This window comes from Prinia subflava, chromosome 9 (assembly GCF_021018805.1).
Source record: "Prinia subflava isolate CZ2003 ecotype Zambia chromosome 9, Cam_Psub_1.2, whole genome shotgun sequence".
NCBI classification, from domain to species: domain Eukaryota; kingdom Metazoa; phylum Chordata; class Aves; order Passeriformes; family Cisticolidae; genus Prinia; species Prinia subflava.
This window is the reverse complement of record NC_086255.1, coordinates 25,472,858-25,496,771: the sequence shown is the minus strand read 5'-3', so window position 1 is coordinate 25,496,771 and position 23,914 is coordinate 25,472,858. Positions and strand designations below refer to the sequence as shown.

General features: G+C 38.5%; 1 protein-coding gene across 4 annotated transcripts in view; it reads right to left on the bottom strand.

Annotated features, from left to right (window-relative positions):
- Positions 1-23,914, bottom strand: part of NRG3 (neuregulin 3) — a 490,307-nt gene that overhangs the window by 89,929 nt on the left and 376,464 nt on the right. For all 4 annotated transcript variants that reach the window (XR_010081338.1, XM_063405996.1, XM_063405994.1 and 1 more), the window contains one exon: positions 10,204-10,277. Coding sequence is in view for 3 of the 4 variants with exons in the window: in XM_063405996.1 (XP_063262066.1) it covers positions 10,204-10,277 (74 nt within the window). In the remaining variant the exon portion in view is untranslated. The remainder of the gene's footprint in view (positions 1-10,203; positions 10,278-23,914) is intronic.

The following is a 23,914-nucleotide window of genomic DNA, read 5'->3' as shown; positions in this document are numbered from 1 at the left end:
AAGACTCACTAACAGAAATACAATTCAGATGCTGAAGGAAAAAGCCCCCGACAAATGGGGAGGGACATAAAGATATGTTGGGATAGAAAGTGAAAGATTAAAAACCCAAACAAACTGGTATCTTAGTAGCATGTGTCGTAAACTCAAACCTGCTCCTCTTGCTATCAGCTGAGGTGTTGAAGTGGTTGGCAAGACAAGGTCAAAGAGCAGAATTACTTGCAGAAAGGCAATGGGCAATGACAGGCAGGACTTTGGCTGTTCCTTGTTCCACGTTTCAGTACTGCTTTCTTTGTACGACCATCCAGAGCCGGATTGTCAAACCTGTTACTCAGGCTGTGTGCACAAGTCACAGGAGAAACTTTCTGTTCCCCAGGCTCCTTAGTAACTTGTGACTAGTGATGGCAGCAAACAATTGTACTTTTTCTCTACAGCAATCAGGTACTTGCAGTGAGAGGAAAGAGCCAGGAGCCCTGAGAGCAGGGTGCTCTCTAAAGAGGCTGCAAGTAAATCTGGTCCTCCAAACACAGTCTCACCAAGAACAGCCTCGTCAAGTCTGCTCTTTGGTTTGCTTTGGGGCAACACTGATCTGGTCTGTCTTTAAGAAATTCCTGACATGAGTAAATTCATCACTGAAGAAAATGAATACATATGCCCATGGCTGGCACTTTTGACTCCCTAATGGTCGGTAGAAAACCCACTAGAAAACAGTACTCATACATGGCATAAAAGTCATGTGAGGACAGTGCAATCTTGAAGGATTCATTAACTAAAGTCTACCAGTCCCACTGAGATCAAGATTCTATCATTTGACCTTTCTGATCCAGGAAAAAATAGTTACATAAATTGCTGAGTTTGCACAGTAAAGTTTTAACCAGAAGTGGCTATTCCCTGTTGCTAAATATAAATGTTTTATGTTAGGCCTAAGAAATGAGCCTGGAAATGCCTTCAGGAGCCTCAGTACTGTTTTTATTTTCAGCAAAAGATTATAACTTTGATGTGGTAATCAAACTCATTGTAATCCTGACCCATAATGTTTTCAGTAAGTTTGCCATTCTTGTAGGCAGCTGTGTACATACACACATTGCCCTCACAGAATCTGGTCTTCACAGCAACACAGAGCACTCAGTACTTTAATTTTGATTGATCCTTATTCCTGGTTTTCCTTCATGAGCAGAGATTGTTCAAATTAGCTGAATCAACACTGATACAAACTCTAAGTGAAGTGAAATGTCTAACAACAAAAATTGCCTTAATAAGTATCCTTGTAGTGGAGTAAGGATTGAATGCAAAGAGTGGAGATCAGCTAAGAGCACAGAGGCTCTTCTGAGGTATTCATTTTGGGAAGATGATCAGCACACGCAGCAGAAATCCTCTTAGAAGAAACTTTAGCTCTCATGGATGAGCCTTAATGGTTTTACTCTCAAGACAGGGAGTGTGTGTTGGACTGGTCCTGAGCTTTCTGCTTGTGCAGTGCAGAATTCACCTCTCTGCTGTTCACTACTTGAAGTCATAGAACTGTACTCTGAGCAGGACAGATCACACCATGAGGAACCCCACAGCTCCAGGATACACCTGCCCACACACTACTGCAGTTTTTACTAGAATCTTTTTAATGCAGAACCACTCACAGGAGACGGCAGAATATTCTGTTCAGAGTTAGATTTAACACAGACACATTCAAAGACATAGGATTAACTGTAAATAAGAGAAATCCATCTCTTTTCTCCATGTATCCTTAGTAGCTCTTGCAATAGGCAATGGCATCTTAAAGAAACCTATACTGTGCCATCTCAACCAAACATGAAGAATTTAACTTCAGAAGTGTGACAAAGTGAAATAGCATTGCTAAAGTAAGATCCTCTTGGACAACAGAGTAGCTAATTTACAAAGATAGGAACTTGACAAAATGAATGCTTTTCAGCTAAATCACAGTCATGTTTTGTGCAATTTTCCTGTATGTCATCTCATGATGGCCCATCTTCCCTTACACTTTTCTCCCTGAGCATGAAGAACTATGGTCACTGCACTGCTGAATTTTCCTCTTAGGAGGTCTGAAAATGTGATCTGACAAGTCAGTGATTGACGGCATCTTATCCATCCAGGAAAAATCAAAAATTCCTCCTGAAAGACCGTGGGAGACTGACACCAACAGTAACACGCTGTCAGCAGAAGAGCACACAAGCCAGAAAAGTTAGTTACTTGGGGTAACAGGCGAAATGAGAGGCTCCCAGGATGTCACAGAACATAGACTTCCACTCGTACTCGCAGCTTTCCAGACATGAAATGGCCAACAGCAGATTTAGGAAATCATAACGTGTTTGTAAGAGGGATAGGAGGAGTTGCTGCAGAGGCTCATCACTTCAGAAGGTGCTTGTTTCAGGAGAGCTGCACTGCCTCTCACGGGGCGTGCCCGGGACGCTCCGGCTGGCGGCACAGCGGGAATAGTGATGATTCCCAGCCAGGATCCTTGTGTAACACTGTTACCCCCATTCACAGCCATCTGCTGGGCTCCGGGGCAACGAGCCACAGCCCAGCGACTGCCATCGGATGGTAAACTTCCCTAAAATAAAGTGCAAAAATCGCTACACAAAGACCTGGAAACTCTTCAGCCAGACACAAGTCCCGCATTTCAGAGATGAATGGTAGCTCGGAAAGGCGTCCTTCAAACTGCTCTGCATGAGGTGGCTTCCATTTCCTTTCTGAATTACAGCAACTGTGGCTTACAGAAAGACAGGCTGACGAAAACTTCTTGTTGGCTGGGATTTGTATTGCTAGAGATCCCGTTTTCTTTCTTCCTTGGGATTTGTACTGATGCCATGTAAAAGGAATTGTTAATTTTAACTATTATCCTTCCACATACATGCAATTTTTAAAGAAAAAGGAAACAAGTGGTTTTGAGGTTTGTTTAGCGTTTTTTCTCCCTGCTGTCAAATATACTGCATTTGCTCTATTCCAGCTTCTTTGTAGGAATGTCTACAGAGAGGCAGCCTGCACAAGCTGAATTCCAGAAGACCATCTATGGCCTAAAAGCCACGGCAAAAACAAACATAATTGAATACTTCTAATTTAGAGTTTTGAAAATAAAACAATGTTGAGTAACCAGATGCCAACACATTCTGGTCTTGCAGGAGAAGAGATGAACAGAGAAGAATAAGGAACTAATACTTCTTTAAAATGAATAAAAGGATTTTGGTCAAATTCAAATAGATTTTTTCCTGTTTTTCCAAATAAACCTGTATGACTTTTTATTTCAATGTTTTTTAGCTAATTCCTAAATAAAGATCTATGAATTTAGCAAAGGCTGACATGTATTTTAAAACTGAAATAATTAATGGAAATAAACTGTAACCTTCCTACTAATATTTCCAGAAAGAAAACCAGAAGTTGTGGGGCGTAGTTGTGCAAACCCACTTCTGTTTGTTTTTTTTTTTTTTTTCCCTAAAAGGACTGATAATTCAAAGAAAGTAGAGAAAAAGCATCTCTGTTATTGCACACAAAAGTTATGAAAGCAATTCAGCTTAATATTTGGCATAAGCTCTCATATGAGTGCACTTTTTTTCTGTTTTGACTTGAGGAGAGCAACAGAAATTTGGAAGACAAATGAAATCACAATACTCCCCCCCATTAGAAAAATTAGGATCCTCAATATCCTTGTGATTTCAAAAATCTGTTTTGCAGTACTGACAAAGAAGAAATTTAAAAAAAATTACTCAAGACACATCTATACCACACATTCTGTACAAGTCACTGTTAGCTTATCCATAGAATCAAATTATTATTAGGTGTTTCCTATGAATTTCAATTTTGCTTTTCGGACTGTAAGAAATAACATTATCAAAACTGGCGGTGATTTTCTTTGCCCATGGCATTAGTGGCAATTTGTGACTTCAATTAATCTCTCTTTGAGTTTAATGTTTCAGGACATTCTGATAATGAACACGTTCACGCTTCCAGTTATCACCAGAGAACACTTTTACTGAGGCTTTGTTAATGTCACACTTCTGGTTCGGAACATTACATTCCATTTCTGGAGAATACAGCGTAAGCTCTTATTTTAAGGAAAAGAAAACCAGCAACAAAACAAATCAAGAAGTTCCGTACTATTCACAGAAAGTCAAATTTTACAGATTCCATACAATTAGATTTGAAAACACATCATCTTTTACTGATCCTATCCCAAGGTCTTTGCACACCTGATCAAAGAGGAAGGAAAACATGTCCCTTATTGCCCCAGGGATATATTTTATTTCTAATTTTACCTTGTTGATGTTTCATACTCCTCAGCCTGTCTCTCATTTGAGGCATTGTTTCTCACCTATAGTTAAACTCATTGAAACTTCTGGGGAGATTGTGTTGCTTTTCTTCTTTATTGCTGTTTCAATTAAGGCAATTCCTGCCTTTCAATCCATTAATGCAGCAAGGCTAATCTAGATTAACTTGTAATGCATTTGAGCTGGAGGAACTCTGGTTATACACCTTTATAAAGAGACTGCAGTTGAGAAAAAGTCAGATCCACTTGATGGAGGCTAACAGATCTTCTACTGACTTGTCATTTTTGGGGACTTCCCTTGAGTGTAGTCACCACATCTTCAGCTTTTAAAACCAAATTCTACAACTCTATAAAATACCACCTTTTGATTATTTAATTTTTGTAAAAGCTTAACACCCTAGAGCAACATTAATATTTTTTTGTGAACACACAGGTAGTGTGGCGCTCTGCCATTAGTTTGATAAAACGGTGTAAAATGACAGCCACTATAAAAGAAGCTTGGTGTACAACCTCTCCCTTCATATGCTTTTTCTGAATAAAAAAAAAGTCTCGAATGGATGAAATAATTAATGCAGAGAGGCTTAAAACCTTTTCTTTTTAAGACTAAGTTAAGCCACAAAATTCAGACTTAGATCTAGATTTCAGAAGTTCTTTCTGGGATTAAATAAGTCCCATGTAAAATCTGTTTAGGAGAGACTTGTCCTCCACAAAACTCAGATATCCAACTCTGGGTAGTCTCCCATTCCAAACTGCCCCTATTTCCATGCAACCTTTGAAGTCTTTTCAACAGCAAAATCTTATTTTCTTCTATGCCTTTTAAAACTCAAAAAAAGAAGAAAAAAAGCAACTTCAGAAGGAACTTCGACAAATTCAGAAAGGTTAAGTCGAATTGACAAAAAAATTATTCAGGCCCTAGAAAACCAGTCATTCAGTAAGAGGCACAAGTTTCATTTCATATATTCAAATTATCTGAAAATATATTTTAGAGATATTTCAATGGTGGTGCTCTTTATCCTCTATTTAATAAGAGTCTCTTTGCAAAACACCTTTGTAGTGTCCGGTGCAGTAGCACAGACTTCAAAGCCAGCTCTGCTTAGAGCAGGAGGCTGAACTCCCTGAGTTCTCCCAACTTCTCTTGCAACATAAACTAGTCTATGATCTCGTATCTACAAAACTAGATGGGGAAAAAAAAAAAAATTAAATGCCTAAGATTTTTTATAATTATCTTGGGGAGCTTTTTTTTTTTTTTGAGGACGTTTGTAGGGGTCTCCAGGCTTTGAATACCTTTTTGGAAAGATGTTTTTTCATTTTTAACCTAGCTATAGTTGTTTTTCTTATCTACAGTCCCAGTCTTCCAGAAGAGGGAGTTTGATCCTTTGCTACAGCAAGAGGTAATCTAAGAATGAGCAACTGCAGGTTCCAGATATGACACTTGCAGGTTTCTCTTTGATGAGATTAAAAGAGAAACATGTGTACCATGTTGTCACAGGTTAAAGTGTTATAAGACCACAGGCTATAGCTCACCCAGTGGGAAAAAGAGCTTTGACATTTGAAAAAGCCGATTTAACCAACCTGAAGCATAAAAACATGGAAACCAAGAGGAAAAAAAATCCAAATTGAAATGAAGCATTTTAACGAAGAACAAAATTGACACATTTTGGTGCAAGTTTTGTCTGGAGGCTGGAAAGGCTTGAAATCCTCAGAGCAGGGATGCTAAACAAACCCTTTTCCCAGTGGCTGGTTCACACCAATTACAAGTGGCTTACGAGTGAAGTATGATCAGAGTACAGAAGAAATTACATGATAGGGTTGGCCTCAACAGCAGGAGCATGGCCTGGTGACCTACAAGCTTTCCAGCCCACTTTTACTCTTCTAGGAAATAATGCATTTACTCTGCAAAAGGACTGGATAACATTCCCAATATTTGACAGGGGATCCCTCTTTACTCAAGCCTCTGAATCAAATGGGACAACTTGAACGTTAGCCTGATAAGTACAAAATTAAAAGTGAATATTATAAAATTGAAATGCACATTTTGCATAGAAAAGTAGCTTTCAATGCCAAGAACAATACACTTATATGTGAAACAGAGCAGTTTGGTAAAATGAGGTAATGTGATAAACTCAATTTCAGTGCCTCGTTCTCCACTTTGGATTATGCCTACAAGTCAAAGCTTTAAAGGTTTTACTTTGCCTCAGTATAAAAGCAGATTAAAAGAAATCTCTGCAGCCCACATGAACTTACCTTTCAGGACTCATTGGGCCAGGCAGGTCTACTCCAGAACACTACAGAGGATAGTAAAGGAGTACATTTCTACAATTTATGTCGCAAATAAGTTCCCAATCCTATAGATACATAAAGGGGTACAGAAAAATTTCTTGTGCATGAGGATGTATTAAGGTTGTACTTAAAATGCTGAAAATATCTACCATTGTTATTAGCTGTATTTATAGAGTTAGCCCAGACAAAAAAACCCTGAAATACCATTCTAAATATACTCCTGTCCTTTCCTTCCAGTGTGTGACTACTTTTTCTGTTCTTTTTGTCCCACTATTATTTCATCCATAAAATGGAGAAAATGACTGAGGGAGTGTTCAGGGACTTCTGCACAGTGTTGGCATGGCTGACAAATTTCCTCATCTTGACAGAGTCTGTGAGCCCGGGTGGCTTGGCCATGAAGCCTTTTCCCCTATTGGTGACATGATAATTTTTTTTATGTTCCCACATGCCTGAGGTTCCCATGGTTTAGGCAAGTTTCTCTCACATTCCAAGATTACCAAACTTCTCAAGCCACTTGTGTTTGGACTGTTTTGGATTCTTTTTTAACAACTTCCTCTTATAGCCAGAAAACCTTGTTAAGAGTAGAGATATTAAGGGAAGTGGAAGCTGTTACACCTGTGATGCTTAAAGACCCAGTCAAAGGGCCTGTGCCTGGAGTGTGTAGACATTGGTCTGTGTGTGTTGTACTTTTTTTTTTTTTTTCTTAGGATTTTAATCCTATCTTTGAGCTAAAGGAAGGTAGCAGGTGGCAGATCTGACTGCAAGAAGCCATGGATGCCAATTCAGGAACTCTGAAACACCATCAAGTTGCTTCAAGAGGGTTTCCTGAAAACAGAATCTTAAATACCTTAACCAGTTAGTTGAATTAAACTACATGCACATGATCTAGCATGCATTAATCCATATTAAGTTCTACATAATCTGTATTAATATCTGTGATGTAAAGTCAAGACCTGCCTAACATGTATCTAGAATAAGGTATTTTTAATGGTGTTAAAAATATTTCAGAGCCATAACACACTATTTTTCACTATGCAAATGATATGCAGATAATAGCTACGCTGAACAAGCTTGGTTTGTTTTAGCAGGCTATTAAAGAAACAACATAAGAAAACAAGGATCAAAAAAATCAAGATGCTTTGGGCCCATGTACATAAGTACAATTTTACAACAAAATTGTTACTATTTACCAAGTGACTGGCACAGATTCATTTCCCAGTCATAACAAGGATATATTCTGAAAATACAGCCTGTGGTATCACGGGCAAGGTAAGACAAAACCATTGCTTCAGTATTCCATGCCTGCAAACTTCAAATAAGCTAAATGTCAGCGGATGTGTCATCAGCAGCACATTCACTGCCAGGAACACCCTAAGCAATCCCATAAAACTCAAATGAGCTGGACTTGCTCATAAAGCTTGATTGACACCAGCCAGTGCTGGCTACCTGCAGCCCAGACAAAAGAGACCTCATCTCATTTTTCAGCTTTTGGAAATCTTGCATTGCATTTTAAAAATTGCTTCTTTCTGAAGCCACCTCCAAATTCACCCTTCAGCCATTCTCCTTCTAATCCAAACACATTCAACCACAAACATAAGTTTGAGCAGTGCAAACCCAGAGCCTTTGAAGATGATAATACTGTGCTTGACTGCTGTGTCAAATACTTTTTAGAATCCTCAGGTTATGCAAATAACAAACGTTTCTGCCACTGAGTGCTACTTATCAGCATGGTATTAACTTTTTTTCTCTCTCCAGAAGGAAGATAACTACATTACTGATTTAACACCTGAACAAAATGTTGTCACCATCCAGCTGCAGCAGAAAGTTCAATTATCTTCCTTCCAGGCTCGACATCCTCAGATCAAGTGCATGTGCACACACATGCACAGAGATACATCACATTATGCCAACACACAGAAATGGACCTGAGCTGGACCTGTCTTTTCTTCTTCTGAAAACAGATGAGGCTCAAATATAAGTTAAATTTCAAAACTGACTAAAAACATACCTAACTCATGTTAACCTTCTTCATTCATACCAAAGGAGAGGCTCCTCCTGGGCCATGGGTGTGTCCAGTGGATCCATGACAATGTCAAGCCAAAGGCCCCTCTCCTTATATACTCTAAATGATGTAATTTTGAAAGAAAACCTCAGCAAAATCGAAAAATAGCTTTTGTTTGCATAAGGTGGAGAAAGGATGTTTCAGCAGAACTGAGCTCACTGAGCAGGATTATGCGGATGAAAAATGTTCTGGAAACAATAAATCCAGAACCCAACTGGAGCAAGCAAATAATAAAGAGAAGCAGCAACCAACACAAAGAAAGAAACAACAGCACTGTCTGCACCAGATAAACACTATGGGGCTTTTGGTCTTGTTGGATCTGGGAGACTTTTTGGGGCTTTGTGCTGTTAATCTGCATGGATTTAACTCTACTCTTGGGAGAGTAAAGCCAGAGTCCCCTGTGAAAAGCAGACCAGACAGGTACCACCCTGTCCTGTTGTTAATTGACTGTCCTTTCCCACACTTTTAGGATACAAATTACCTTTTTCTTTGCATATACACAGCTTCTATACTGACACGTGCACATAAAACTTGGCTGAGGTGAAATCTGCCCGTTCACTACAAGCTCTGCACTTTACCATTAAAGGTCAAGCTAAGGAGAAAATAAACTAAACACAAAGCAAACTGTAATGGGAGCTCCACAACACAGAGAACTGCAAAGCAACAGGTGCCTTTGGAAACAAGTTTTCACATGGAAAAGCAAAAGAAAATAAATTAAAAAGCACAAAGACTAGAAAAACAACCATTGCTCTTCAAAAAACAAAACAACTCAAATTTAATTTTAAGGATCACCCAAAACCAGAAGACTTAATATGTTACAGTTTCCAGGTATATGAACAAAACCAAGAGATTGGATATGACCCTTTGTTGTACGTCATGTCATTGAAAAATGTAAGATAAACATAATTAAATGGAAATTCACCTTCAAAAAATTCATCTTGGATAATATTTTTGACATAGTTTTATTAGTCAAGAGGATTTAGAAAGGAAAACAGTGGATTAAGAGAAGATATATGCAGATATTACTCTGACACATACTGACTGGCCAGTGCAATAGGAGGTTACTTTGTCTCCACATTACTACCTGAAAGTACACCTTTATCATTTATCATTTATGGAATAGCCAACAAATCACTTGTCAAAGTGAAAAATAATTAACTATCACAAAAACTGATATCAAGTATTTCCAAGGAGATTATAATCTCTTCAGTGCCACACAATGTGCGTGCATTTCCTTTTGAAGGAACCACTTTGCACGCTATACTGGGTTTCCTTTTAGATTATGTAATTTCATTTGTTGTGGAGTCAAAAGTAGAGAAACACAAATGTTTTGGCTGTAAGCAGGGACAGTATTATTCCAAACCAAAAGGAATCACGTCCCCTGATGGACTGCCCTGCTGGAGCAGCACAGGTTTTACAAGAACAGAGACTGGATGATGTGGTTTTGTCCTGACAACACGAGCAGGGCTGTTCTTAACACACAGCTGCAGTGCCCACAGCACGGGCTGGCTGACTACAGGCAAAGGGTCATCCCACACGGCAAGAGCAGCCTCCAGCATGGATTGAAATATAAGAAAAACATTTGACGTACTTGGATCTGACAAGATTGAGTCGGTTTTCGGCAAAAATTGGTCACAGCGGACTCCTTGGTAGCCCTCTTTGCACCTGAGAAAAAGGGGATAAATGACAAACATACGCATGCGGTAGTAAAAGGTTAATTCCAAGGTACCAAATCAAGCCTGCCAACACTGCGAGTGACTCGCATATCTACCATATGCAAGTCACTTCGACTATAATGGGAGCATGGTTATTACTGGAACACAATGGAAGCAGGGAAAATAATCTGTATTTCAAAAGAAGTTCCACTCAAACAGTTCGATTTTTTTTTAGGAACTATGAAAATAAATGTCATTTTAGCATAACCATTCTTTTAAATATCAACTCTGAAACAACAAAAGAAAAGACCTGTATAAAATCCACATATTTGCAAATAAAATAAACTCTTTAGGTAACACAGCACTTTATAAAGATTCCATACTGCACAAATCATGAGACAGACAACTTATCTTTGGCTGTCTGAAAAAGCAGGGAAGAGTTAGCTAGCCATTAATTTTAATACCAGTTTATACTGTGCTTAAAATATAAAATGATAGACATCATCAGGCATTGTTTGCAAGCAGGAAGTTTAAGATGCCTGTGAGATTAGATTTTAAAGCACATAAACCAGAATACCCTCCTGCCTCAACCAACAAGAACTGGCTTTGACTGAGATTGTAATACTATTATTTATCTTGAAGCCTTACTTTGAAGCTATTCCATTTACTGCTTTTGAACTGTTCTCAGAAGTCTCATTTCAACTAAGTGTATCAGAATCAGATCTTTAATTATTTATTCGTCAAGCAGTTTTTCAGAGAGGAGTGATGGACACTTTAATTATAAATGATAGCAACAGGGATTCCTTATCTCCCAAAGCTCTTGCACATCACATAAGCAATATGCTCAAATCAGCATCACCACCTTTCATTAGGGTTGACAACTGTGGCTTGAATGATGGGATAATGTCAGGAGAAGAAGTTATCTGCTCCTTCACAATGTTTTCACTCAGGCTTCCTCTAAATGTTGCCTTTTAATATGCCTTTGGTTTAATAAATTAATGGTTCAATGAGAAGTGCAGATCACCAGCACTGACTCAGGGATAGTAAGAACATTTGTGAGAAAATATGTAAATTATGTTCCCATTAGATCCAAAAATGTAGTAAAAAATCTACAGTAAGAAAAGGACATAAGCCCCCCATATATATGATATTTCAAACCCTCCCTTTTGGCCTTTCTCCTTGATGAATATGAGGTACTATGTTGGAGATCAGCTTCCTCCCAGTTCTTGCCTATCTATGAAAAAACTGACTTGAACAAACTGTTCAGGTTTTGTTTCATTCAGATCCCATGACAGCAGTCATAAGTTATCAGTCAAGGAAAAAATATTCTATTAATCTAAACTGTCCCCTAGTCAGAAAAACTGAAGAAGTCCACATGTACTCAGACACTGCTACATGCATCTTTTGCCTCTGATTATGAAACATCAGGAGCTGCCTCCCATCAAAAAGAAACTCTTCTTTATAGTCTTGAGAGGAGCTGGCAGACCTCACACCAAAGCTTCAGTACAACCTGCACTGGTGGGGATTCTTGCCTTTCTACGAGCATTTTCTATTAACTTCTTGACACACATATGCCCCTGCCTTGGTTGCAAATACCGTATTACAGACTTAAAACCCTCTACCCTAAACTGTCATAAAAGCATGCGAGGAGAGAGTCAGAGTGGTATCTCTGGAAGAGCTGTGCCAAGTGCTCATCAGTGTGTGTGGACATTTTCATTCACCTGTACCTCTGACAAACATGCCACAGGGGGAATGTGCTTCTTTCAAAATTTAGTACAGAGGTGGACGATATAGCAAAGAATAATCTTGTAATGGAACACCTCAGACTGAGATAACAGCTACTGTGGTGAGACTGCACCTTGAATAATGTGTCCAGGTCTGTGGCCCTCAATACAGAGGGACACTGAGAGCTGGAGCAAGTCCAGAGAAGGGCAACAGAGCTGGTCAAGGGACAGGAGCACAAATGAGGAGTGCCTGAGGGAACAGGGGTGGTTTAGCCCAGAGAAAAAGAGGCTCAGGAAGGACCTTAAGCTCTCTACAACTCCCTGAAAGGAGGGTTGGTCCCTTCTCCCAGGTAAGAAGTGACAGGAGGAGAGGGACTAGCCTCAAGCTGCACCAGGGAAGGGTTAGATAGGGTGGCAGGAAAAAATCCTTCCCTGAAACGGTGGCCAGGCGTTGGAATAGGCTCTGTGGGAAGAGGTGGAGTCAGCATCCCCAGAGGTCTTTAAAAGCTGTGTAGATGTGGTGCTGAGGGACATGGTTTGGACATGGGTTTGGATTAACAGTTGGACTTACTGATCCTAGAGGGCTTTTTAAACCTCAGTGATTCTATGACTTGAAGGCCAAACATAGCTTGGTTTTTTTAAACTGCACTAAGCTTTTCAGCAAAGATAAAAATTAGGTCTTCTAGTTCAGCTAACAAATTCTTCTGTAAATCCGTGAAAGCAAATAATAGCAATAATTGCTCTGCCACTATGACACCCGAGTTCAAACTTCTGCCTGTTACATCACCAAGCCTTGCAGAACATACATTTGACAGTTATAATGCTACAAAATGATAAAAGATGATCATGGCATCCCATAATCTATCTAAAGGATCTGCCATGTGTCCTGAATAGGCAGATGTGATATGCACACATGCTGCTCACTGGTGCCACACCTCTAGGGAGGAAAGCACAACAACCCCACTAAGGCAGCACCGTGGTGACACACACAGAAGTTCAGGGAAGTCCAAATGAGGTCACTCAGCATCAACATGCAGTGTGAATGAGCAAACACATATTTATGGATCCTTTTAAAAAGCCATGAGTTATCAGAGAAACCTTGAGAAATGCTTAGGAGCAGCTCATGGTTTCAGAAATGAGCACTTGAGTCTGAGACAAACTCTAAATAAACTCTAAACAAACTCTAAATAAACATTTAGAGATATCATTAAAAAAAAAAAAAAAGAAGAAAAAAATAGAAAAAAGACCCTAAAACCTGAATAAGTCTGCTGGTAGTGAAGCAAAAGCTCTGATCTGCATGTGGGACCCCTGCAGCAAAGTCCAGAAAGGACAGCCTAAGATCCACTCCAGGAATGGCCCCTCTGCTGAAGCACTGCACTGTATCAGCAGGCTTGGGCTTCAGTGCACACCGTGGCAGAGGGGCCTAAAAATGGTGTTAATTGCAGCCTCTTTGCCAAATTTATATGAAAAGGGAATTCTCTATTTTGCATTCAGATTTTCACCCAAATGAGGGTGTCTGTTTACATTCTAGACCAAAAATATCAACAGGATTGTATTGTGTGAATGGAATTATTTAAATCCTTCTCATTAAATGATATGAAAAGAGAAGCACAGGTAAAACTAATCTGCAGCTGCTAAAATGCTTGCAAACAGCATATCCCTGACTGTTAAGTGCTAAATTCAACTAAGATTATTTCATCATGTCTTCTTCACATCTTTTTTTGGCAATGTACTTTCCCAGATGATTTTTTAAGGTCACCAGTAACAAACTGCATTGTGCATTGCACTTTGTGAAGTCAGCCACAATGACCTCTGTGTGAAAACCTACCCTCAGAAACACATCTCTCATTCCTCGTGAGAAGGCTTTTTTTCCTTTCTACTTAAGCATATTTGCACCTAAGTATTAAAAAGTAAGTAAAGTATGAGACTTTATTCATGCTTTCATTCTTTTTGCAATTGTTAAATAGTACTGATACATGTATATTCTAGTCAAAGAGATCACAGACACTTTCTGTGGCCGTTTTTCAGAACTGTCTTGTCAACCTTAGGGAGCCAAGGGAGATTTCAAATAGATGACTGTGCCACTCATAAGACTAACACAGCACTCCAATTTCCTAGGTTTCAGGTTGGATGTATTTGAAAAAGTAAAGTGAATGGGGGTGAGGCAAGTTGCACAATAAACAAAGATGAAGAACAAAATAGATTTAAGACAGCAGAAAGGGAAGAGAACCTGCTTAGAAGACTTAGGGTAGGGCATAAAACTTATGGCCAAGAAGCCAATATTATAAAGATTTACATTTTCCCCAAACACTTGCACAGAGAGCTCCACATCCCTATTAAGCCTAAATATTTATTTGTCAAGGGACAGCAAGGAACAGGGAGTGGCACCAGCAAACTGCAGAGGCTACAAATGATGGCAACACTGTGAATCCCCATCCCTTTTCTCCTTCTCTGTGATATCCATCCATCTGAAATGGAAGCAATTCTCCTTCCCCAAGTGTGGTGATCACATTGCCTCTGACCATGTGAAGAAGTATGGAAATAGTTTATCTGCACGAAGTCCAGAATCTGGCAAACAAAAAACATATGAGTTCATCTCAAATTACAGTTGGCATCTTAAGGACAGACTACAGCAGAAGAGAAAGCTGTAGGACAAAACATCAGGAAAACAAACACGTTCTAGGCCAAAGGTGATTTGTGACATTAAAAAAAAAATCTTAATAGCACAGTGCCCAAAAGATTAACTTATATGAACCTATAATCTGATTCTAGTCCCATAAACAGGAGTGATCCAATTTGAAAGATGGAATTAATAGTACCTATGAAAAATGAAATTTAATTTTTGCAGTGAATCCAAATCAACATGCATTTCCTTCCCCTTGTAAAACTGCAAATTGACAGTCTCAAAGATGATATCAATTAGAATGATCCATCTCAGTGGATCAGTTGCAAATTATTTTCTCCTGACACCATTATATCCACTGTACTAACATTCAGATGCCAATATGAGAACATACTGCAGCTCTTACTTATTCTCAAAGAGAGAAATCCAAGATCATGATAAAAAAATATTCTAATGGTCTATAAATTTTGATCAAGTATTTATTTTTACACAGAGAATGCACTACTCTTTATCCTGGGTCAGAGAGTCAGTTACACAATAGCTCTATGATAGCAAGCTATGAGGTTATATAGGCCATTGGGCTGTCCCACAGTCTAGCCTAAAATACGCTGTAAACAATGAAAAATAATTCCTTTGCTCTGCAGGTAAGCTAAATATAGATTTCTGTGGCCTGCAACGAGAATGACCTTAACTGGAATACACAGAAATTTATATTTATTATTGGGATTGTTATTAGGTGAAGATTTTATTCGCAAGGGAAGAAAAATTAATCTGAACAGTGAGGGTCAGACAGGATATCTTATCATTTAACACATACAGCCAGTGTAAGTAGAAGCAAAGCTTCCCTGGTTCCACAGATCAGGCCACCAAATCACCAGTGAGAACACTGTGCTCAAAGCCAGGGAGAAAATGAACCCTTCATAAAAATCAATAGTTTGCAGTTTGCTGGTCAGGCACCCGAGGTGTGAGATTCTCATTCAGTTTCTGGTGTGAGAATGAAGCATTAGAGATTGGAGCCAGGTTTTCTGTATTGCAGAAATGTCCTGATCATCTGAGTGTTACCTATTCTGAGATCGACTGCTCCTTTCCTGAAGTTCTACTCCTATGGTCCATGTTGTGCACAACATATAACCTACTAGCTAAAATTAAACTAAATTCAATATAAACACATAAAAATACACTAAATTAAAGTAAAATGAATGCATGGCACTAAAAAGAACAAACTGAGGATACAATAAGGAACTGGCTAAAGATATACTGCTTCTTCAACATACTCATGAATCCCTTCAGATGGCAAGGCCTGAACAATAATCCAGGACACTCATCCTCCTCCTATTTTCCTTTTTTTTTCCTTTCAAAAAGTTAATTTTAGATAATCTCCACAACAGAGAGGCTACCTACTGTATAATAAAGGTTTCATACCAGGGATTGAACATACTGTATTTTGTTAAGACCTTGCAATCTATTATGTGATTGAATTAAGGTATGTAGCTGCCTTTCCTTTTTCTTTAGTTAAAGAAATAGTACAATTCTTACAATATGGACAGCATCAACTTTAAAAGGAAAACCAAAAATCCCACTTGTCTGTCAGTTTTCTTTAAAAGCTTTGTAGCTACTGAAAATAAGTAGAGCAAATAACCACAAAGGAAATTATGTTGAAAAGGCATAAAAAGAACAGTAAGAAAAATGATGGGGGGGGATGGATTATTTTCTGTAGAACCAGGCCAGCTGAAATACTCTAAGGCCATAGAGAAATTACAGTCAGACTTTTAAAAATGATATTTATGATTGCTACCACTCACCCTATTTTTCAGTATGTAAATTGTCAGTGCAGCTCCCTAGGACAGGGAAGTACTGCTATGCTCTTGGAGTAGATGGCACAAAGATTAGAGGCCACAGCTACAAAACCCTGAGACATTGCCTAGATTTAGATAATAAAACTTTCAGCTCATTTGTTGATTCCAGTGTTTCAAGATCCTTTAGCCCTGGAGAAACTAAATGGGGACACTTCAGTAAATCCTCTGTAGGAACCACTGAACTAAATGAGGCTTTTAACATTTAAAAAGGAGTTATGTGGATTTGACTTCAATGCCTCATCCATAATTATGCTGGAATTACTGAATTATCATTCCTCTCCTGATATAGATGGTTGGCCATCTTTGTCTTTCCTAAAACACAAGTCATAAAAAGGAACAAAAATTAACAAGGTGTGTTAGTAAAGCCACTTATCACAGCACCTGAACTAATGATAATTTCCCTTTCCTCAACAACAGATCAATTTCCTTTAATTTGAAGGTGTTCCCTTAAAAATAAAAAAAAAAGAAAAAAAATAACAAGTAAGTTTCATATTCTTAATCAATGCACATAGCCTAAGCAGAATAAATTCAGGTTAAGTTTTGTATCCAAAGATATATAAATATATTACTGATAGCTACCTGGTATCAAATTCATTTGTGCCATATCTACATGTGGATAAACATTTCACACCAGTACATGGGCTTTGTGCTTTTCAAGGGATAAGAATTTTGCCATCCGCCTTAATCGCCTTAAAAACAAATTTTCATCTGTAAACCAAAAAAAGCGTGAGAAACTGTGAGTATCATCTAATAAACCAAATGTTTAACCAACTAACTGAGCAATAATTTCTCTGCTGTTTTGAGTTTAACCAACCAGAAAGAACTGAAAAGCTTTGATTAGGTTTTTCCACAAGATACCTCTGTGATCAATGATTTACTATGGATGATAAATGAATATAGTCTTTCATTATGTATGGCATTCATCAGCCCTGAGAAAGATTTTGAATAAATGGAAAGTGATTTCATACCATATTCAAAACCTCACACAGCTATGGCACAGATGAAAGCCACATTCAATACTTGAAAAAAAGAAAAAAAGAAAATGAGACCCTTACTTTATATTATGCCTGCCCAAGATTAGCATCTTTATAAATAGAAACTCTTCAAAACTCTTCTTGAAAACACTGGCCAGGGAGTGGACTTGGGTAGGGGAAAAAAAAAATCTAAGAAATCAATTAAAAAGGACTAAAAGATGTAAGAGTTATATTTGGTATCATGGTGTTTGGTGCCCTTCAAGGGGCCATTTGTTAAAGATGGCAATTATAACAGCAAATGAGGTAATTGTAAGGAGAGGTGAAAACTCACTCCTAAGTGGCTTAACAGGTTTGCTGCATGTGTCTCTTCCCACTTTCCTCCCCAGATATTACAAGCCCAAAATTAAAATCTTTTGCTTCCAGCTACTTAATAAAAGCAACAGCTCTGGACTTCTTTCAAAAACTGTCAAATACATTTTTCACTTTATTACACTGGATATTTCCCAGTTCAAAAGAGCAAAAAATACTCAGGAAGTTTATATTTTTTGTTTCAAGCCCAAGCTAGAAGTACAATGGATCCTTTGCTTATCATGGCAAAGGCATGCAAGATTTCCAACCTGGCCCTGCAAAATCAAGACCATTTTTCAAATTGCAGCAAAACTTTCTAAGCTTTTTGACAAAATTTAAAATACACACAGGAATTCAGACACTTGTCCAGTAATAATATCTACATTGAATACTGCTTGTCACATACTCCTCCCCTAAAAAGCTCAAGGTCACATCAAGCCAGTGCTTACCTACAGAGACAGAGTGCCTCTGCCAGGAACTCAAAACCCCTCAGTAATTCAGTGAGCTATTTGCTTTGTACCTGTTTTTATACTTGGTTTGAAAAAAATAATTGAAGCCTTTCAGAGGTGTCAGTTAATATCTCTTTAACTACTACCAGATGGTCAACACCAACGATGCCCTCTGACTTCATGGCAGGAGATAAACACTCCTCTGCTATTGTATTTTCTGTGCTCTGCACACGTCACATTTTAGAGACAAGAACAATTTGACATGCAGTGTAATTGCCTACCAAAGTTCAAATACAGGACTATTTTGCAGAATAACCCTTCCTTAGCATATTAAATATAATTTAGAACCCAGAGGAAGAATAGTTCTAAAATTCAAACAGGCCACTCTCTGGAGATCTATAAAACTGCTGACTGAAAAACTAAAAATCTTTGAAGTTGCCCTATTATACAGAAAGTTTTAGTCTTGTGTAGAATATTTTCTTTTCTGAAGAGAAAACTCTATGTATTGTAATGACATGATGGCATATGTATCACTATGTAGATCCAGCCTTCTGAATGAGTTTCTTGTTTGACTTAAAAGAACCTATACCATGAAAAAGTACTAGTACATAAAGAAATACTACTTGACAGTAGGGAGACAAGTGGTTTTGTCCACAAGTCATTAACACAACTTTATTTAATAAAGTTCCACCAGCCAAAGTATTTGAAATTTAGTAGGGTTTGCATGAGCATGTTTCAGACAACAGGGTGAGTATTAGCTGCAGGAAATATCCCTTGACTACAGACAGTACGTGACCCATCAGTGACATTATTATTTATTTGTGCAAAATGGAAACTTTTTCCCAGTGGAAAAGTAGAAATGTGGTTATTTTCTATATAAGATAAAATTATGCACAGAAAAGAACAGTGTTCACAAAAGAACCTACTACATTTGAATGAACAATTTCCATCTCTCCTCAATACTCTTTCTAAAAGTAGGCAGTTGCATGAGAAGCCACCCATGCTCTGCCACCACCTGCCAAGCCCAACAAAAAAGAAAACTTTGAGGATTGGAATATTGTGAAATGATAGTAACCCAAATAGGTAGCACAGATCTGACATGCTTGCTGCCAGAACTACTGGTCATACATACAAGACTCTCACTTGATTCCATTCTCAGAATAATGGCAGCAGAAAGCAACAATCAGGAAAGTGATTATGTTCCATTTAAGATCATTTTGTGGATTAGAATTAGTTTCTGACAAGATGTCCCTATGAACTTTGACGAATACATTTGGTTCTCTTGAATTCCTAATCATAAATCAACTGAACTGAACTCAGCCAGGTGTTCCTGCTAATTCTCTTCTGAATTCAGGTGAAAGAAAGGCAGCAGAGCTCACACTGCCTGCAGACAGTGCTACCAAATCCTTCCCATCACACACACACAAAAGGAGCAGAACAGGTCATTCTGATTGTATTCATGCTTATTTCAAAGGAACTAATTTCTAAAGACTGAAACCTTTAGAAGGAAAAAGGCAGAGGTTGCGTGCTCAGCAGCTCTGCTCCTGTGTGACCTTCAGCCTGTTACTGAACAGCAGCATCACCCCTCCCAGTGCTGCTGGAATGGCTGGGTCAGAGGATCAGCACAGCTTTCCCTGTGGCTGGAATTTTGTGAGGTGAAATTATCAAGGGACATGCAATAATGGTGGCAGTATAAACAGTAAAGCCATTCGGGTAATAAAATAAATGTACCTTTGTCATTTTCTGTCGAAAGCAGAAATCGTGTATTGTCAAGCTCACTTATTCATTACGTTTTTCTTCAGGGAAAAAATATTGAGAATTTTTATAAAGTGAAGCTATGTTAATGAAACATGCATTAAACACTGATTACAAAGAAAATTAGGATATTCTAATTTTCTTTTTTTAGACTGAGCTTCTGAAATATTAATATACCAAGTAGCAACAAAGCAAATCTTGGCATTTCCATCCACTGTCATGCAGGGTAAGAGCCCCTTTTTAGAAACAGGATATAAAGGCTCCTTGTGTTTTGGAGCACAGAATAGAAACGTGCTGGCCTTGCTGGAGTAGAGTTTGTTTTCTTCATAGCAGCTGCTACAGAGCTGCATTTTGGATTTGTGCTGGCAGCAGAGCTGCCAACACAGGGATGTTTTCCATACTGCTGAGCAGTGCTTGCACAGTGCAGCAAGGCCTTTTCTGCTTCTTGTGAGGCTGGGGCTGCACGAGGAGCTGGGAGAGGACACAGCCAGGACAGCTGTCTCCAGATGACCTCAGAGACCACCCCATGGTGTCATGCCCAGCAACGTAAGAAAGCTGGGAGAAGAAGAGTGAAGAGGGTGACATTTGGAGTGATGATGTCTGTCCTCCCCAGCCATCTCCTGCTGGGGGTGGCTGAACACCTGCCTGAGGATGGGGAGTGGTGAATTCCTTCCTTGTTTTGCTTTGCTCACATGCAGGGCTTTTGCTTTCCCTATTAAACTGGCTTTTTTTTCCACCCATCCCGTCACGGGGGGAGAAGGAGCAGCTGCAAGGTGCAGTGCTCTGGGGTTAACCCATGACGAGCGAGTGGGGAGGGAAGCCTTGTGTCAGTGACCTCTGAGGCTGGATGGTGGCCATCAGCCAAACCACAGACTGCCAAGGCCAGGGTACACCATCCAGACATGCTCAGCTTCAGAGGTTTTACTTTTTTTCCTCCTTAGTTAGGGCCCTAATGCTAGCAGTGCCACAGAGATGCAGAGGAAAGACTGCAAGTTTGTGCAGAGCAAATCTGCAGAGAAACAGGGGCTGCGGGAAGAAACCTGCTCCCTGCTACTGCCCTGTAATTTTCTCCCTCAGCAGACAAGGAGGAAAGTACTCAGCAAACCAGAAGAACTTTCAGGGCTGCCTCTGGAACAGAGCATCCCAACAACAGAGCTGCAAACAGCGCGGGCAGGGGCTCCTGCAGGCACAATTGGCAGCTGAGTGCCCAAAAAGCACTTTGAAACCAACAGTTCTGCATTTGACCCACCTTCAGCTTGTCAAAGAGACAGCACTGGTGTCTGTGGCTTACAGGTTAGTTACATTTCACTGCCAGAAAATTCACTGACTTCACACTTCAGTCTCATCCCTCTACCTCTCCTGATACCTTGTTCAATTCTCTAAACATCTCAGAAACAAAAGCTTTTGTTGTTTCAGTATAATGCCACGGTAGCCTATTCAAATACAGTTTATAGCATGGCACAGAGGCAGACAGCTCAAAGGACATTACTACTCACAAATTTACTGCACTTTTTGGTAACATTTGGCAGCCCAAGGTGTGGTCCATGATGCACACATTCAGTTAATTTATTAACTGAGTCAGCTAATCTAAGGTTATCTTGGACATTTCTTCATTCCCTTTGTTACAGACTATTCTAAATAAAATACTGCCACCCTTGATATTTTCACACCGTTTGCTATTTACTGGCATTTCTCTCCTCATAACTGCACAGCTAAATAACAACATTTATATAGAAATTGATTGTTCAAAAGTCAGACCAGCCCTGCAGTGAAACAGTTTATCTCACTTTTGTGCACAGAATTGATATATGAACATATTTATACTATGACTGGAGTAATTACTCTATAAACTCATTATCATTATACGTTTACCTATGCCTCTAATGAGGTTTTCTCCCCAGTTGTATGTACTAAGTTCCTTTAAATGTCAGTACATAGATCAGGAAATAAAAAATGACCAGTCTTGCTTTTTCCAATAATACCAAATAATCTCGTCCTTCTTGGTTGTCTTTACTGCCTTTCACATTTATTAGAAATGAAACACTCATTAATTTTATTTATTTTACCAACTCAGTGTGTTTCTAAACAGAAGAGAACAGCTCTGAAAAATATCCTCATCATGTTTTGCTTATTGCTGAAATGTATTGGCTTTTCCTTTTAGAAGTTTTTGCCCCTTTACTCCCCTCCAATACTTAAATGATCTCTACTGTAAATTTGGATTTTATCCTGCTAAGATGATTTAAAATATATTTTTCATACAAAACAATAGCAACATTTTGAAAAATGGAAAAAGCATAAAACCTGGTTTTGACCTATGCAATCCATTTTACAGAGAAAAAGTAAGATTCAGTAACAAAATAATGCCTCATTACATCCACTTGAAGAGCTGAAATCCATAGTTCTCCAACACAAATATGTTCCTACCAAATGCTTAGCAGGGAAGAAAACTTCTCAAAATATCTGGCTAATATTTTAAAGAAACTGTTAAGATAACTGGCATAGAGTGAGGGAATCCATATACCTGTATTTTAAAATACTCTTCGTTTCCTTCATACAAGTCTGAGTTCAAGATTCATAAAGAAAGAAACATCAACTGCACTTAAACTTGGTATTGCTTTCAATTTATTTTGTGCTAAATCTATAAGCATTCACATGGGACTTACAGTGAAATGGCTTCATTTGATTTGCTATAACAATTTTTAAAAGGACCCTGATGCAATAGAGATGAATACAGCTGTGTTACCAACTTGAAGTTAGCACAATGACTAAACATCTCAAGTCTTAAAAATAACATTAGGGAAGATACACACTGCTGTCCTTTTCTTTTATACATTTATTGAACTTCTTGAAGATTGCACTATTGATTTAAATCCATGGATTTTAAATCCATGTTCACATTAACTTGTTTCTATTACTCCTCTGGAGTTAAAAAAAAAAACGCAAAATGAATGAAAGCATACATCTCCGGGGCAAAAGTCCAGTTAAACCTGAGCTAGAAATCAGTATTTTAAAGTCTCAGGTTAACAAGATCTAATATAAAGAACAAAATTAATTACTTAGATTTGTTCTTAGCTATTTTGACATGTCAGCTCCCAGCTTTATCATTTAACTTAGCCTAATTACAAGCTAAATGTTAAAGAAAAAAAACAGAACAAAACAAATCAACCAAGAAACTTAAACCCATCTTGGCTTCTAAATTAGGAAATTGACATTATTCCACTGATTTTAGAATATATTTCTTGCACTACAAAGCATATAGCTTTGTAGTGTACACAAAAATAATATAAATAAGTATAGTATATCTGCATTAATTTTAGCAGTCAGACAGGTAAAAATATTATTTGTATCCCAAACAATGCTTTTTGATAGTAATCATAAACCCAAGAAAATTGTTCATCTTCATCATCTACAAAAATACCTTCTTGGCTTCATAAAAAATGGTCTTCCCAGATACTAAATATAAAATTATGCCTTATTTAAACAAACTCAATCTGCAAAGATTTACAATTTAATATAAAGGCTTCTGTTTCTAGAGCTGTATCACAGAAAATTAAATCCATCAATCCTGATTTTTTTTTCCTTCGAAACTTCAAAATCTACTCAAGTCAAGGAAAAAAGTGTCAAGTAATTAGAAGAGTTTTGCATATCTGTCACTGCTAATAACCTGAGTGCTGTGGAAGGGAACCAGTGAAGTAAATAAGTCAGATGGGTGTGTCAGGGAAGAACTGCTTTCTTCAGCACCCTCCTGGAGCTCACCTTTGGGAGACCCCAGGTCTTTCTCTCTCCTCCTTTCCCTCCACTTTCTGCAGTTTGCTTCCATCAGTTCTTACATTTTACAGAAGGAGAATCCCCGGTAGCAGGTTTGGAACTCTTTCCCCACGCTGTACTTGCAAGCTGGGTGAGTTCTTTCCCTGCTCT